This window comes from Podarcis melisellensis (assembly GCF_964234715.1).
Source record: "Podarcis melisellensis genome assembly, chromosome: 13".
NCBI lineage: Eukaryota > Metazoa > Chordata > Lepidosauria > Squamata > Lacertidae > Podarcis > Podarcis melisellensis.
Window position 1 is genome coordinate 13,613,242 of NC_138545.1, and position 17,918 is coordinate 13,631,159.

Sequence of the window (17,918 nt, forward strand, 5' to 3'; positions counted from 1 at the left end):
CATACCCCAAATCTGGAAATGCGGCTTTTATAAAAATGTTACCCTGCAAAGGATGTCTGGAGATACGCTGGTTCTTTTAGCCAAATAAACACTTACAAGCATTGTGGAAAGAGATAAGATTTATTGTAGTCTGCAGAAAGCATAAAATAGTCCCAAGGAATTATTTGCAGATTGTGGACCCAGGGCATAGGTTACAAAGACAATTTATAGCTTTCCCATACATGCTTCCCTTGTGCTTGACCCTTTCCAAGGCTCTGATTTGACTAAACTGTCTGCTTTTACCCCAATAGATAGGGATCTTGGGCTACTATCATTCCCTCTAATTCTGATGCTGAGGCTCTGGGTGTCATTCATGGCAATGGATGGAAACTTGAAGGGGGGGGGAGGGAGATAAATGAAATTGTGTACCTAATCATCAGCATTCAATACTATTGTTTTGTTGCGGATTCTACTTGTTAAAATAATTTTTCAAAAACATAGGAGCCAACTCCCTTGCCCTCTCAGTAAAATATTAGAAGGGGCTGCCCCTCCCACAAAAAGGTTGATGGGCATTGCCATTCAAATGGTGTGCATGCACCACATCTTGTGATTGATCAATATTTTATTCAAGTTGGCACGCCTGCTCAGTCTGAAGTTCTGCTAAGAAATACATTGTACATTTTCTTCTTAATAAGCAATGAGTGTTTTAAGAATTGTTCTTTGAAGCAAAGATGGCAGGCGACCCTGGAAATGACCGCTCCCCACTTAAAACGGGGGGTGTCCTTTGCGTGGACGCGCGCAGCCCCTAGATCTGGAGCGGCTCCAACAGCATACCTCAGTCAGTTGTCCAATCCCACCTGGGGGAAGCGTTGCCAAGGAGACCAGGCCAGGTAGGGGAGGGATTACCTGCCCACACAATAGAGGGAGGATCTTACCTGGGAATCCTCACTTGGCTCCAGAGCTTCTCCCACCCTACCCACCCTCAGTTAATGTCTTATTTTGCAGGTTAACTTTTCCTCACAGGTTTTGCAGGTTAACTTTTCTTCACAGGTATGCAGGTGCTGCTACGTTAAGGTCGCTGTTAAAGGGCCGGAAAGGAATTTCCCTGCATGGGCAGGTTTCGCCTTTCCCATAGCAAAACGTCACAACTTTGGCGGTATCAGGCCTTGGGCGGAATCCTTTAGTCCATCTTCCTCTTTGTGGCGGCGATACCAGGGTTCCCCGTTAAAGAATTTTCTGAAGGGAGGCTTTGACCGTACGCCAAAAGGTCGTCATTGCTCTCCCCTGCGGCGGCGGCATAACGGGGCGGCTATCTCTGCTTGAACATATGTTCTCCAGAGCTGTCCCATCCCCCCCCACATACACACTGGATAACCCTGGTGCTCCCTAGGTCCCCAGCTGGGGACTAGGGAGGGAGAACGCCCAGTGCCTGAGCCAAGGTCTACCCACATTTGAAATTTAATAAAGTTGTGGCCAATTTAATCCCATAGCATGTTGTCTTGAGTCGTTATTCCACATGACGGGGGGGACCGCACGGGATCTGGGGACTCCGCCTGTCCACGCAATAGACAATCTACTGCATAACACACGCATCCAGTGTTTTGTACATGCCTGAGAAAATGCTGACACACACACACACAGCCACACACTTTTAAACTTCAATTACCTCAATGGTCCCCACTCTATTCTCCACAAAATTCTTTTGAAAGTCCCTGCTGATTCAAAACTGGTTTGCCTTACAATACAGGGCTCCCCTTTGAGGACATGGAAGGGAGACAGACTTCATAGGTCCTTATACAATATTCAAACTGCTATGACATGTGCGCTCTCTTCCACTTGATTCAAGAATGCTTTCTCCCCTCCTTCTACTTTCTCTTTCAAATAGGAAATTCTAGGATGGCATCTTTTAAAATTTCACCCCATAACATGGCTATGGAAAACTATTAGTAGACTCTAGTCACATGGATATTCAGAAAGCAGGAAAAGTCTGAAGCACTATCACAGTTGATAAAACATTCCTGGGAAGAACTACTTGTACACTACCTATTTTTACACAAGAATGGAAGAAAATGCAGTGGTTTTTTCCACCGCCCCATAGCCTCCTTCATTTCTCTGTTTCTCAGTGTATATATGATAGGATTAAGTGCAGGGGTGACAATGGTGAAGAATAAGGAAGCCATTTTGTCCACACTGGAGCTGGAGAAGGGTACAAGGTATACAAAGAGGCATGGCACAAAAATGAGGCTGACTACTGTCAAGTGAGAGCTACAGGTAGACAGAGCCTTCCATCCACTCTCCTTGAAGTGGCCTCGAAGGGTGGCCAGAATGACACCATATGAGAGTAGTAAAATAAGGAAGCAAACCAGGGAGAGGAGGCCACTATTAGCTGCCATGAGTATTTCAGTGATGTAGGTATTGGCACACGCCAGTCTCACCACCTGTGGGACATCACAGTAAAAATTGTCAAGTTCATTTGGTCCACAGAATGGGAGTTGGACAACCAGGATAAACTGGGTGGCAGAGTGGATGATGCCTCCAGCCAAACAGAATAAGAGGAGCCTAGTGCAACGTGGGCGGTTCATTCTGGTAGTGTATGTCAGTGGGTGGCAGATGGCCACATAGCGATCATAGGCCATGAGGGTGAGGAGGAACATCTCACTGCCCCCAGAGAAGTGAAGGAAGAAGATCTGTGTCATACAGCCACCAAATGAGATCGTCTGGCCAGAGCTGGCCAGATCTGCTACCATCTTGGGGACAACCACAGAACCCACAGAAATATCAAGAATGGATAAGCAAGCCAGGAAGAAGTACATGGGGGACTGGAGGAGGCGGTGCTCTGCATGTACAGTAACCACAATGAGGAGGTTGCCCAATAGGATTACAGTGTAACAGGCGAAAAGCAGGACAAAGAGAAATATCTGGATGGAACGGGAATTGGAGAGACCCAGGAAGACAAACTCAGTGACACAGGAGATGTTCATGGAGATGGATGGACCTGAATAGGGGAGAGATACAATGGGTGTTACCATGAACAATTTTCATCAACCTATTCTACTATTCAAAGACAATACAGAAAAATCAACTATTGTGATATTTTCATATGTCAGCTACTACTACTACTACTACTACTACTACACTAGTAATTGCAACCTTAGATAAGATTCAGTTAAGTTATATCATCTTTTAAACTTAATATGATATTGACTTTATAATTTAGAAGCATACAATTATAATTATTGTCAATTGTTTTAATATTTTTCTGTTGTTTGATGTAGTTCTAAATCATTCTAAATATAAAATATTAGGAATGTAAGATCCTGAGGACTTTAATTGTGTGTGTTTTTTTTAAAAAAAATACCCATCAAGTGATAGAGAGAGAGAGACAGAGAGTTACATATATGCATATGTACATCTTTATAATATCCATTCATTATTCATAATTCTCTTTTCTCACCGATAATAAAATATTTGTGAACTGTGGAGGAGGGATCTCCCTGTAATTAAAAAACAACACAAATTGTATTGATGCATTTTTTTGCCAAATCATTTTTATTGATCTTCCAAATTTTACCAACTCAGCCACAAAGACAAGATGAATACAATTTTTCAAAAAAAAAATTGGTTTCCCACACTCCGTTCTTGATGTGTCCTAGTTTTCCTCTTGTTAATTAAAAAAAAATGCTTTTTTTAAAAAAGGAGATCTCTTAATCTTCATAAGAGATCATATATTTAATATATCCAAGCAATATTATTAGCAGGACATGTTATCACACTGTACTTTTTGTTTAAATAATTATCTTTGTTTAATCTTTCAGTGATTCGTTAGAAAAGAACCCAGAGTACCAACTTAACTATCCAGTGGATTGTCAAACTTTCACAAGATACGAATTGAATTAAAGATTCAGTCAGAAATATTCATTCAAATCTTTTATGCCAAACTAGTAATAAGGAAACTATTACCCCTCCCCACCCCAAGAAACAGATGCATTCCTCAGTGCATTGCAGATATTTTGGAGAGAAAGAAAGGTGCAGATATCTGTATGATTCAGTTCTTCCATAGGCTGACTCTTCTATAGTCTACAAGCAGATCGGTTTGTATTTGCCACAATGTGCTTTAAATTTAAAAAGCAAAGGTGTAGACAATGCATGAATGTCTTAACAGTGCTTAGCATCTGACTGTCTCCAGAAAGAATGGAGTGTGCCTCTGGGGGTGAAGTCTGCATTAGCAGCACTGATGTGACCTCTCTGGGCACAAGCCTGGGCAGTGTGTATGGAGGTCCTGGGCAATCTTTGCCATCTCTATGCAAAACTAAGTCTCATTGGGTAGATTCAGGTAGGTAGCTGTGTTGGTCTGACACAGTCGAAATATATATAAAAATTTAAAAAATGGTCCAGTAGCACCTTAGAGATCTACTAAGTTTGTTCTTGGTATAAGCTTTCGTGTGCATGCACACATCTTCAGAACATTGGGTAGTACTCATTCAGATGACAAGCATACTTAGCAGTATAGAAACTACTACATACCAATCCAGACCATTGGTCCATCCAGGCCAGCACAATCAATACTGACAGGCAGTGACTCTCCAGTGCTGCAGGTATGATTCTTTTTTCCTGTCCCCACCTTGAGATGCAGAGGAAAGAACCTTGGATCTTTCTTTTCTGCAATGCCTGATTAAAGCATAGAATCACAGCACTGTAGTGTTGGAATGGATCCCAAGGGTCATCTTGCCTAGCCCCCTGCAATGCAGGAATCTTAGCTAAAGCATGCATGGAAGATGACCATCCAACCTCTTCTTTAAAACCTCCAAGGAAAGACTCCCAGGCTCCAGGTAGGATTTATTTCCCCCAGCCCCACTTTGAGATGCTGGGGGACAGAACCTTAAGCCTTTTCTTATCCAAAGAATGTTTAAAGCATGGACCATAGCACAGTGTTAGAGGATCTGTTTTGTATGCAGAAACTCCATATTTAATCCCTGGCATCTCGAAGTAGGGCTAGCAATAAAACCTGGTCTGAAACCCTGCGGAGACACAGCCTGTCCATGTAGACAATACTGAGCTGGATGGAACAAGAGACTGATTTGGTAAAAGACAGATTCCTATGTACCATTAAGTTACAGCCCCTCCCAACTATAAATCCATTTCAGCATAACTAACAATGCAACTAGGAACACTTCCCCATATTATCAGATTCAGAGGAATAGGCTCCCGCAACAACTAGAACCAGAGATGCAATGATACTGTCAAAGCAATTAAGCATGCTTGGGACATGGAATATACTCAGATCCAAATGATTTCACCCCCTTTTTAGCATCTACACTGCCTTCACTCAATATCTTCTTCTCATTAGAAGCAAGACATATATCAATGACTTAGTGTATCTGCAATAATGAGCCCACCTCATGTTCAGCAACTTGAGAAAAACCTGGATTTCCATGACACCTATCTCTGATGCCTACTTACCATTTGTGGATTCAAGTCTCTGCTCCGTTTTTCACATACCTTATTTTCAACCAGCATTGATCTGTCTTAATATATCCCCCGGGGTCGCTGTTCTCCCAAGATGGCACTGCAAGGATAAAGAAAGATTCAGGGGGAAAGTGTTAAGCACAAAAGGAAAGAGATGGAAAAGTGATAAAGAAATTTGGAAAGTCTTCTCAGATCTCTGTGTAAGAAGAGCACCACCAGGGCTTAAGAGCAAGCATTGAAGAACTCACAACAGCAGGAAAGGTCTAGATAGAACTCACAAATCCTGATGCCCAGTCTTTCCTTTCACTCTTAAGCACAAACATAAGACCACTTATGCTTAGACCCAATGTGCATCTGGCCCACCAATAGGCTCAAAATCTCTCAAGCACAACATCATGGGTTTCTCATCTTTCTCCACACCTACCATCACTTCAGGAAACCCTATTCTCTTTCAAGAGCTCAGGGTGAGAGATCAGCAGTGCCTGTCCATGCTATTGGCTCAGTCTATTTCTCATCCAAGGTTAGAGGTTCTTTGGAAAAACATCAGTAGCCATAAATACATTACTTTGCTCTGCTTCCAATTCCAGAAGATCCAGCAGGGTCTGGCAAGGGAATGAGTCCTTCTCCTTCTCTCAATGGTGAGCCAAGAATATATCTAAGATATTTCAGCAACCCATGATTGCATCCTGGGGGGAAAGGCAAATCCCAGATCCCGATTCAGATACTTTTGCCAAAAGAGATAATTGTTGATTCATAGATGCTGGGACAGGAGCCAGAACTCTCGTCCCTTTTGTCTCCTGCATGAGAAAGAAAATGTACATCTGTGCTCAAAATCCAGAAAGTCCAGTTAATATGATTGTAACAGTGGTACAACCACAAAGTCACAGCCAATTCACTGTTGCACGCCACCCCAATCTCCAAGATACCAGGGGTTCCAGGTGTCTATCCAGGGATCAGTTTCCTTGGAATGAGGAACAGCAGAGACCACAGACTTTGTGTTATATATGATTTATTTACACACATATACAACCTGAGCCTACAATGGAGGTGCTCGCCACCTCAAAGGTCTTGCTTCTCCCCTCATCACAACCTTGGATTCAAGAAGAAATCAAGCATAGTAGCTCATAATAATAATAATAATAATAATAATAATAATAATAATAATAACCTGCCCACTCCTGGTGGCTCCCAACAGAATATTAAACAGAATAAAACATCAAACAGTGAACATTAAAACAGGGGTGCCTTCAGATGTCTTCTAAAAGTCAGATAGCTATTTATTTCCTTGACATCTAATTGGAGGGCATTCCACATGGTGGGCACCACCACCGAGAAGGCCCTCAGTCAGTAGAGCATGAGACTTAAACCCAGGTGTCACGGCCACCCAGGTCTGGTCCCAGCTCACAAGAGACCTCACTCCGTTGCAGCTTATTTACAGGAAAAGTTTATTGAAGATTTCTGCTTCTCATACAGTTCAGCATTGTGGCCGTACGTCTGCCACGTTAGACCGCTGAAGTCCCCTCTGACTCCTCCCCTCTTCCGCACCAACTTAATAGCCTGGCTCTAGACCACCTCTTCCTCTCCTTTCTTTTCCGCAGGGTCTTCCTGCCCCCCTGGGTTGCCTCTCTCCGTGACTCGCCTGAGGCTGAATCCTCTGCCGCCTCTTCCCCCCTCTTTCTGGCTTTGGGGCCGGGCTCCTCCCCTGAGCTCTCTCCACTTCCGCGCGCCTCTACGTTTGAACTTGGCGCGCGTACGTTGCTGCTGACCTTTCTTTCGACCGCTACACCACCCCCTGCTCTGCTCTCCACCCTTTCCGGCTGAACACCCAGCTCCAACCCCCTCTCTCTGTTCTCTCCTAATCCTGCTCCCTCCGAGAGGCTGACGACTCCACCCCCTTTTCTCCGTTCCGGCTGAGACGTCTCTTGCTTCCTCTGTCTTCCACTGGGCTCCTCTCCGCTTCTCCCTTCTCCTCCCCTTTGCTTGATTAAGGTAACCCCCTTTTGAGAATCCTCTGACTCGCTGCTCAGACTCGTGGATTCCCTCAGAATTCCGTCATCTTCTTCCTCATCCTTCTGCCCCTCCTCCCACTCGCTCTCCGTCTCCTCTGTCATCTCCTCCTCTCTCCCAGAAACCCTGACATCCATCCCCCCCTCGAAGCCCCCCCTTCCCCCCTCCCGCTCGCCGGGGACCGGTTGTGGAAACTGCGGCTCTTCGGGGGTAGGCTCAGGATACAGGTCGTCTACGTCAATGTTCTCTGCTGGCAGTTCTGTGTAAGTGTATTCGAAGTCGGGTTCTTCCCCCAAATGCTTCTCAGTCTCTGCTTCCATCGCTACTTCCTCCGGTGCTGCCCGCCAAGGACCTATCAGCCACCTCTTACGCCATTCCTCCTCTGGCTGCTCCTCCCACCAATAAGGGGTTTCCGTGTCCACCCCCGAGCACGATCCCCTGGGCGGGCTTGATTCTGGTGTTCTTTCCTCGGGGGAAGAGAAACCCCTGAACGTGCTATCTGACAATGTGGGTGTGAAAAGCCAGTCATCAAAGTACCCAGCTGGCATGGGTCTATGTGGGAAAAGTGCATGGAACTCTTCTTTCAAAAGGGGTTCGTCTAACTCGTAGCCTGGCACCCAACTATTAGCAGCGGCTGGTGTGCCCTCCCTGGCGAGAAAATATTCAACTCCCTCCTCCCCCCATCTCGAGTCCAGTATCTCTGTGACCTCGTTAAGAGGTTCTGGTCTTGGCGATTCCCCCCTCTCAGGCGCCCTCCTACGTGGCTCTGGGGGTGCTCCTGACTCTTGAAACCTGTGTGGGGTTTTGTAGGGAGTGAGCACCGACCTATGAAAGACCGGGTGCACCCTGGAACCTTCCGGAAGGGCTAGACGAAAAGCCACCGGATTGATCTTAGCCTCAACTTGATATGGCCCTAGCTGCCTGTGTCCTAACTTCTTCTTGGCCAATGACCTGGCCGGCATCGCGTGGGCTGCTAACCACACCCAGTCCCCAACCTGGATGTCCTCTCCCGCCCTCCTGTGCTTATCGGCCTGCACCTTATACGCCTGTTTTGCCAGCTCCAAATGTCTCCGCAGCTCCTCGTGCACCTCTTGCAACTCCGCTGCAAACTGGTCGGCATCTTGAGGCCCCCCCCCTCCTGGTGCCGCAAATCTCGGGAAGGTTCTGGGATGACGGCCATTGTTCGCGAAGAAAGGCGTCACCCCGGTGGAAGCGTGTTTCGTGTTGTTGTAGGCGAATTCAGCCATCGGCAGATAGTCCACCCACGCCGCAGGTCGCTGGTTGGCGTAGCACCGCAGGTACTGCTGCATGATCGCGTTGACCCTCTCCGCTTGACCGTTGGTTTGTGGATGCCTCGCCGATGTCAGGTTGATTTTGACGTGCAAGATGCCCAGAAGCTTTCGCCAGAAAGTGGAAACAAACTGGCGCCCCCTGTCGGACAAGACGGACTGCGGAAGTCCATGCACTCTGAAGACGTGATCGATGAAGAGCTTTGCGGTCTGTTCTGCCGTCGCCACCTTGGCACAAGGGATGAAGTGCGCCATCTTGGTGAACAAGTCCACCACCACTAACACCGCCGTCTTACCTCTGGAGCTGGGCAGGTCTGTAACAAAGTCCAACGCTACCCTCTCCCATGGTTGCTGCGGTGTCTCCAGCGGTTCTAGCAATCCCGCCTGCTTCTGGTGCACTGGTTTGGACCTCTGGCAGATATCACACCTGGCGACGTAGTCCGCCACCTCTCCTCTCATCTGGGGCCACCAAAAGTCTCTAGCCACCAACTCCATCGTCTTTTCTTTGCCGAAATGGCCTGCACTAGGGGCGTCATGCAATTGTTGCAGAACCTTGGCTCGAAGATCGTCGGTGGGCACGTAAAGGGCACCCTTACGAGTCAAAAGTCCATCTTGTAATTGAAACTCATCGTTGTGTCGCGACCCTCCGCGTAGCTCCTCCATCTTAGACTGTGCAAACTGATCCCTTTGCAACGCGCGTCGCACCGCGTCCAGGTCGACTGCGATGGTAGCGCACGTCCACGCCTGCGGTGCGAAAATGTGCTTTGCTGCGATTGGAGCTGCTTCCTCCAAGTATTGCGGCTTTCGGGACAGCGCGTCTGCAATAACATTGGAGTCTCCTGGGATGTATTCTATTTTGAAGTCGAAGTCCGCAAAGAACTCCGCCCAGCGCATGTGTCGCTGGGTCTGCAACTTAGCCGTCCGCCAATACTCTAAGTTCTTGTGATCCGTGCGGACCTGCACCGTGTGCTTGGCTCCTATTAAGAAGTGTCGCCACGCTTTGAAAGCTGCATGAATGGCCAACAACTCCCTGTCCCATATGGTATAATTGCGCTCCGTCTTGCTGAGCTTCCGGGAGTAGAACGCACCCGGTCGCCAGTTGCCTTGTGAATCCTCTTGCAAAAGAACGGCCCCAACCGCTCTATCTGACGCATCGGTCTCTACCCGCATGGGTCTGCCGGGATTCACGTGGAGCAGCTGCTCTTCGGAGGCGAAAAGACCCTTAAGCGTCCGGAAGGACCGCTCCGCTTGTTCGGTCCAGACGAACTTCTTCTTCTTGGAACTGAGGGTGTCAGTGATCGCCGCCGTCGCGTTCGCAAAACCTTTAATAAACTTGCGGTAAAAATTGGCAAAGCCGATGAACCTCTGGACCTCTTTCCGATTTCGAGGGCTTTTCCAGTCCAACAGCGCTTGAACCTTAGCCCTGTCCATGGCCAGTCCCTCGTCGGACAACTTGTAGCCAAGGAAATCAACCTCTCTGACATCAAACTGGCACTTTTCCAACTTGGCGTACAGCCTGTGTTCCTTCAGCCTCTGCAGGACCTCCCTCACGTCCTTATCGTGATCCTCCGGCGATTCCGAGAAAATCAGGATATCGTCGAGAAAGCAGACACACTTCTTGTAGAGGAGACCTGCTAGCACGTGGTGCATAAATGCTTGAAAAACGTGGCTGCCATTTTGGAGGCCGAAAGGCATGACTCTGTATTCGTATGTGCCCAGAGGGGTGAACATGGCGGTCTTCCACTCATCTCCTTTCCGGATGCGGATGAGATTGTAAGCTCCACGTAGGTCCAGCTTGGTGAAAATCTTGCCCCTCCTGACGGTCGCTAAAAGGTCGTCAATCTTGGGCATGGGGAAAGCTTTGGGCTTAGTCAAGCTGTTGATGAACCTGTAATCCACTATAAGCCTTTTTTGGGGCGTGTCCTTCTTCTTCACAAAGAAAACAGGGCTGCCACCCGCTGCTTTAGATTCCTGGATGAAACCGCGCTTGAGGTTATGGTCTATGAACTCCCGAAGCTCTTGCATTTCGTCCTCCGACATGGAGTACAGCTTGGCAGCAGGCAATTGCGCCCCTGGCACTAAATCAATCGCGCAGTCGTAAGGTCTATGAGGCGGCAACTTGTCAGCTTCCTTCTCACAGAAAACCTCCAAGAATTCCTGGTACTTGTGAGGCACTGTTTGCACCATACCCAGATGCAATGGCTGCTCAGCTTCTCCTCCCTGATCGGTCTGAAAGCAATGCTGAGCACAATACGATGAACAAAAGTTGATCTGCCTCTGGTACCACGCAACCGCGGGACTGTGCCTCTCCAGCCAACTCATGCCTAACACGATGGGTGTGTCCGATAAGTGGGTGACATTGAAACTAATAAGCTCTCGATGGTTGCCAATCTGCATCATCATGGGAGGGGTTTGCTGCACCACTTGCCCCCCCAGCAACTTCCTGCCGTCCACCGTGACCACGTTCAGAGGCGTCGTTGCAGGCAGGAGCGCCATGTTGTGCTGCTTAACGAACTGCAGTCCCATGAAGTCGGCGTTGCTTCCCGAATCGATCGTTATTGGAACCTCGAGGAGTCTCCCATCAGGCAACTGGAGTGTTGCTGTGAGCAGAACTGCCGGTTTGGGAGGCAAAGGGTCCACGCTCTGCAGTGATGCTGGGGGCTTGTCTACAGATCCGCCTGGCTGAGCCCCAGTAGCTCTGCTTCCAGCCAGGCACTGTCGTTTCCCTGAAGCTGCTCCCCTGGTTGCACCTCTGCTGTTACAGTTGCCAGCGCTGCAGTGTGCTTCTGGAGCCTCTGGGGGCACTCTTTCGCCATATGGTGCGCACTGTCACAGATGTAACACTTCCTGGTTCCTCTAGGAGGCTTCGCTTTGGCTGCACCAGGGACAGGGCTGTGGGATGGCTTCTGAGCCCTAGCACCACCAATCTCCATTGGCTCCTCTCTGTCCTTCCCCATTGGCGAGGGGTGCGCACGGCTGAAGTCCCTGTGCACAAAAGGGAGAGTCCTTGCTTGCGCACGCGCTTGGGGCCCGTCCTCCTCATGCCACGGACGCCCCTCATGTCGAATTCCAAGAGCTAAAGCCCGTTGCACCACGTCTTCTAGGGTCTGGGGTCTGTCCCCCCTAGCGATCTCATCCTTGATGGGGGGGCTCAATCCCTCCCAAAAAAGATCTCTGACCGGTTTACTGTCCTTTGGCCAATCTAAGGCGGTGAGCAATGCAAAAAATTTAGAGTGGTATTGGCGCACAGTCGCTTTCCCCTGCCTCAGCCCGTGCATTTGACGGCGCGCAATGTCCACATCCACAGAGGATTGAAAACAAGAATCCATCGCTTTGATGAACGCAGTTGAATCGCGACGGGCCGGTCCATCTTCGCGCCACAAATTGCGTAGCCAAGCCCTGGCCTCCCCATGCAGGTGCGAAACAATGAACCCCACTCTCTCCTCCTCATCTTTAAAATCGTGACGGAGTAAGTGCAGTGCATATACAACGTCCGCTCTGAAATTGGGATAGTCTTGCAAGTTGCCATTAAAATGCGGAACTAGGGCACCCCCCCTCCGTCCAAGCGCAATGCCCTCCGCTCTGGATCCTGGGGCCCCCGCCTTGTCCGCGCGCTCCCACCTTGCCTGCAAATCCTGGCACGTCTTCTCCAAGTCGTCATTCTTCTTCTGCGAAGCAATGACTGCCGATGTGAGAGCGGTAACCTGATTCCGCAATGCAACCAGCTGCTCCTCAGCGCTCATGGCTGCTCCCGTTCGTGAGCTTCGCAAAAAAAAATTTTGCTTTGGGAGAGGGGACTTACTGTCACGGCCACCCAGGTCTGGTCCCAGCTCACAAGAGACCTCACTCCGTTGCAGCTTATTTACAGGAAAAGTTTATTGAAGATTTCTGCTTCTCATACAGTTCAGCATTGTGGCCGTACGTCTGCCACGTTAGACCGCTGAAGTCCCCTCTGACTCCTCCCCTCTTCCGCACCAACTTAATAGCCTGGCTCTAGACCACCTCTTCCTCTCCTTTCTTTTCCGCAGGGTCTTCCTGCCCCCCTGGGTTGCCTCTCTCCGTGACTCGCCTGAGGCTGAATCCTCTGCCGCCTCTTCCCCCCTCTTTCTGGCTTTGGGGCCGGGCTCCTCCCCTGAGCTCTCTCCACTTCCGCGCGCCTCTACGTTTGAACTTGGCGCGCGTACGTTGCTGCTGACCTTTCTTTCGACCGCTACACCACCCCCTGCTCTGCTCTCCACCCTTTCCGGCTGAACACCCAGCTCCAACCCCCTCTCTCTGTTCTCTCCTAATCCTGCTCCCTCCGAGAGGCTGACGACTCCACCCCCTTTTCTCCGTTCCGGCTGAGACGTCTCTTGCTTCCTCTGTCTTCCACTGGGCTCCTCTCCGCTTCTCCCTTCTCCTCCCCTTTGCTTGATTAAGGTAACCCCCTTTTGAGAATCCGCTGACTCGCTGCTCAGACTCGTGGATTCCCTCAGAATTCCGTCATCTTCTTCCTCATCCTTCTGCCCCTCCTCCCACTCGCTCTCCGTCTCCTCTGTCATCTCCTCCTCTCTCCCAGAAACCCTGACACCAGGGTTGTGGGTTGAAGCCCCATGTTGAGCAAAAGATTCCTGCTTTGCAGGGGGTTGGACTAGATTACCTTTGTAGTCCTTTCAAACCCTACAATTCTATGGCTCTGTCTCTCCAGTTGCTGCCTGCTTCTAAACCAACTGTCTCACAGCACTCTGGCATCTTCTTTCTCATTAGCAGTCAGGTGAGGGAGGGGGACCCACCCAGTTGCCCTCTAGCATGGAGCAGCTTCTTTTATTATACTAATGACCCATACTTGGGGCCCTTGCCTGGCTAATTCAATAAGAAGATCCTTCATTAGATTTTAACACTGGATCCAGGGATTAGATCCAGGAATTAGAAGGCACTCGGGCATCATATAGCCTAACCTGCTTCCCCTTGCCCACAAAACTTACAACTGTATTTTACTTGGAATTATAGGAAGAATATCAGTGCTTTTCTGTTACACTGGGTGTCTTGGGGTCTGTTTTAGAATTATGAGTCCAACTCCAATCCCATCCCAAGGAGTGCACTAAGGTATACCCATCCAAGTTGTAAATGGAAATCTTTTTAATGTTTAGGGGGCCTATTTTGTGACCAGATTTCTCTACCAGGCATGCCCCTCATTTACAATCATTGCCCTTTGTACAAGGGCATAAGGAGAAGGGGATGACAGAGGATGAGATTGTTGGACAGTGTTCTCGAAGCTACAAACCAAACTGCAGGAGGCAGTGGAAGACAGGAGTGCCTGGCGTGCTCTGGTCCATGGGGTCATGAAGAGTCGGACACGACTAAATGACTAAACAACAACAAGAAGAAGGGCGTGAAACTGTGGGAAGTGAGGTGAATGTTGGAAGATGGCCTCTCCATGGCAAGTTAGCCAATGGTCCCTTATCTCAATCCCAGCATTGACTAGTTGGGGTAATATGCAGATTTGGGGACCCAGATGTCAAGAGGCATTCATGGAAGTTAACAAAGTTATTAATAATAATTGGATGAGTATTCAGTGATGCAGGTGTCCCCAAATCTGTAATCCAATCACATTGTGTCATTATCAATGTGAGATAGCATACCAATGGATACCCATAGCCCCATCTCCATCCACATATTCAGCGCCAATGATCTGTTGCTAAGAAATGCATGTCCTCAGCAGGATATGGAGGAAAGTCTTGCCGTGGAGTGCAAGTGCGCAGCTCCCAAAAAGTGGGTGTGGCCCTTGGGTTGAAAACGTTTCCCCACTGCTAGTGTAAACAGCAGTGTAACCCTGATTGGTCACAATGATGCAGAAAGGAAGCTCCCCCTCTCTCCACCCTTGCACCCAGTGGGTGGGTGGATAACCTGATGTAAAGTCTCAAAAGGCCTGATGAACTCATGACTTGTATCACTTTATGATAGCACAAACACAGTCTCCCTGAATTCCAAGTAATATCCAAATGGGAGATCCTGCAAAGCAGAGATATTGACTGACAGACAACACATTTCTCTATATCTGTGCCAGAGAGGTGACTGAGATTTTGAGATGTGTTCATTTCTGACAATACAGCAGACTGGTCCATGTGATTTTGTCTCATTCGAAGAAAGCCATTGCTTTAAAAATAAAATAAAATAGTTACTTAAATATTGTCAACCTATTGAACCAACAGTTCAATGTTAATTTTATCTAAACATTTAGGCAGGGGTGGCTAACCTCTAGCCCTCCAAATCTTGTTGGTCTACAACTCCTTTCAGTCCTGACCATTGTTCATGCTGGCCACGGTTGGTGGTAGTTAGCATCCAACAACATATGCAGAGCAACAAATTAACCATCAGTGGTTTAAGCGTTGCCTATACTTTGTGGTAGGCAAGATAAAATTGTGGAAGGAAGCAACATTTGCATTCACTTCAAAATTCAGATCTAACCATTACAACCACATGGATTCTAGGAGAACATTTCTTTCTATCTGTGCATATGTGGGCTTTGCACAGCAGCTCTTGGAACACTAGCCATAGAATATGCACAGCCAAAGACCTCTAATTATACAGAGAGCAAGTTTTCCATTTGCTTCAGTAACAAAGCCATTCATATATCAGGAGATGAATGTGCAACTGTAGTAGGTATAATATTTTGGGGGAGAACTCATTTTTGTCCATGGACACAAGAACGGAAGAAGATGCAGTGATTTTTCAACCGAACCATAGCCTCCTTCATTTCCCTATTCCTTAGAGTATATATCATAGGGTTGAGTGCAGGGGTGACTACGGTGTAGAATATGGAAGCCATTTTGTCCACACCAGAACTGGAGAAGGGTACAAGGTACACAAAGAGGCAGGGCACAAAAAAGAGGCTGACCACGGTCAAGTGGGAGCTGCAGGTGGACAAAGCCTTCCCTCCACTCTCCTTGAAGTGGCCTTGAAGGCTGACCAGGATGACACCATAGGAGATTAGCAAGATAAGGAAGCAAACCAAGGAGAGCAGGCCACTGTTGGCTGCCATGAGTATCTCAGTGCTGTAAGTATCAGCACAAGCCAATCTGACCACCTGTGGGACATCACAAAAGAAATTGTCCAGTTTATTTGGTCCACAGAATGGCAGTCGAAGAACCAGGACCAGCTGTGTTCCGGTGTGGATGAGGCCTCCAACCCAACAGGATGCCAGGAGCCTCCTGCAACGTGGGCGATTCATTCTGGTTGTGTATGTCAGTGGGTGGCAGATGGCCACATAGCGATCATAGGCCATAACGGTGAGGAGGAGCATCTCAGTACCCCCAAAGAAGTGAAGGAAGAAGACCTGGGCCATACAACCACCGAATGAGATTGTCTGGCCATAATTTGCTCGGCCTGCCAACATCTTGGGGATAACCACAGAGCCCACAGAAGTATCAATGATGGATAAGTTAGCCAGGAAGAAGTACATGGGGGTCTGGAGGAGATGGGAATCTGCATGCACAGTCACCACAATGAGGAGATTGCCCAGTAGGATTGCTGTGTAGGAGACTGAGACCAGGACAAAGAGAAGGAGTTGGATGGAGTGGGAGCGGGAGAGACCTAGGAAGACAAACTCAGTGACACTGGAAGTATTCATAGAGGTGGCTGGATCTGAAGAGAGAAGAGACAAAGACATGTTAAGAGTCAGTAGCTTTTGTCCATCTTTTCCTCACTGTTCAAAGACATCACAGAATACCCTATTGTTGGGATTTACGTATAAGTATGACAAGAAAGATTAACCTCAGGTAATGATATTCAGTAGACTTAATATATTTTATCACATTACACAGTGATAAACCATGTTTTTATTGCAATATCTTAGTTTAAATTATTAGCATAGAACGCAGAATACTAACACAACTAAGCAGTGGATCCTCAAAGTTCCACAATGCATGACTTTATGGAACATATTGTCAGGAAGATTCACTGTAGTCTTTCCTGCCACACCAGCAATAAAGAATTTTTTTTAAAGGAAAGGAAATAAATCACATGGACCCAACCCCTTTCTGTGTTCTGATAATCTTCCCTTCTCACCCTAAAGCAAGTAACACCTTCACCATGCTTTCAGCCACCCCTCTCTTCCCCTGACAAACCTAATCATGTCTTAGTTCATATTCAGTGTGTTTTCAGGCATAAGTTTAGAGAAATGGGTGTTTAAGTCTTTCTTCTGTTCAAACTATTTTATTAATTTTGCTCAACATCTCTAGTGAATGCAATCAAAAGAGTACCAGAACTGAGTTTCAGAGCCATGTTAACATTGCCAGCTTCCATGCAAACCAAACACTGCTTAACACTGACAAAGCATTTTGGCTTTGATCCTGAGATTCTGAGATCTCACAAATTATATCTTACCCTGAAAAAAAATGCAATCATGGCTTGGACTATCAGCCTCCTAGTCTTCTGTGCTTCACTTGACCCTGAAGCTATCATCAAAACCTGTTTGCTGCTCAAGGAGCTACTCTTGGCCATCAGACAAAGAGCAAATACGAGAACCAAGTGATTAATGCAATAAATTATTTGACCAAAGTATCTTGCTGTGTGTATTCCTATCCATTTCTACTTAGAAGTCCCATTGAGTCCAGTATTCCCAGGAAATTTGGATCAGATTGTAGGCTTAAAAACCTGCAGTCTATACTCAAACTCAAGATGAAAGGGAGAAACGTGCTAGGAGGAAGGCACGCTTGGCAAACCCTCACCATGATCAACTCCTGCCTGGAAACCTATGTCCCCACTGTGGAAGGACGTGTGGATCCAGACTTGGCTTCCACAGTCACTTTCAGACTCACTTTTAAAACTGTGTTCATGGAAGACAATCTTACTTGGCTACCAGTGATCACCAAAGAAGAAGAAAAAGAAGACTGTCAGTATTGACACACATTACACAAAAACCTGTCTATTTATATTCTGCAACTGTTTGGTGGCCAGTGACTATTTTGCCAATTTAAAAGTTGAGGGGAGTCCTCATTCAGATACTAATACAGTAGATTCATGCACACAGGCAATTGCTTCATGCCATGTCAGTCCATTTGCAATATCGCCAGCACTGACTGGTTTTCATATAGGTGTTTTCATACAGGAGTGTTTCCAAGTAATATCTTGAATAGAAACTGAAAACTTTCACATACAACATGTGCACTCTACACCTGAGTTTCAACCCCTGCCTAG

General features: G+C 47.5%; 2 protein-coding genes across 2 annotated transcripts; both read right to left on the reverse strand.

The window, feature by feature from the left end:
* Positions 1–2,018: 2,018 nt before the first annotated feature.
* LOC309354718 (olfactory receptor 4Q3-like) lies at positions 2,019–3,008 on the reverse strand (the record flags this gene model as incomplete). Its single annotated transcript, XM_081884981.1, has 1 exon — positions 2,019–3,008. The coding sequence occupies one exon, from the start codon at positions 3,006–3,008 to the stop codon at positions 2,019–2,021; it is 990 nt and encodes a 329-aa protein (XP_081741107.1).
* Positions 3,009–15,405: 12,397 nt separating this feature from the next.
* LOC309354720 (olfactory receptor 4Q3-like) lies at positions 15,406–16,350 on the reverse strand (the record flags this gene model as incomplete). Its single annotated transcript, XM_081884983.1, has 1 exon — positions 15,406–16,350. The coding sequence occupies one exon, from the start codon at positions 16,348–16,350 to the stop codon at positions 15,406–15,408; it is 945 nt and encodes a 314-aa protein (XP_081741109.1).
* Positions 16,351–17,918: the final 1,568 nt, after the last annotated feature.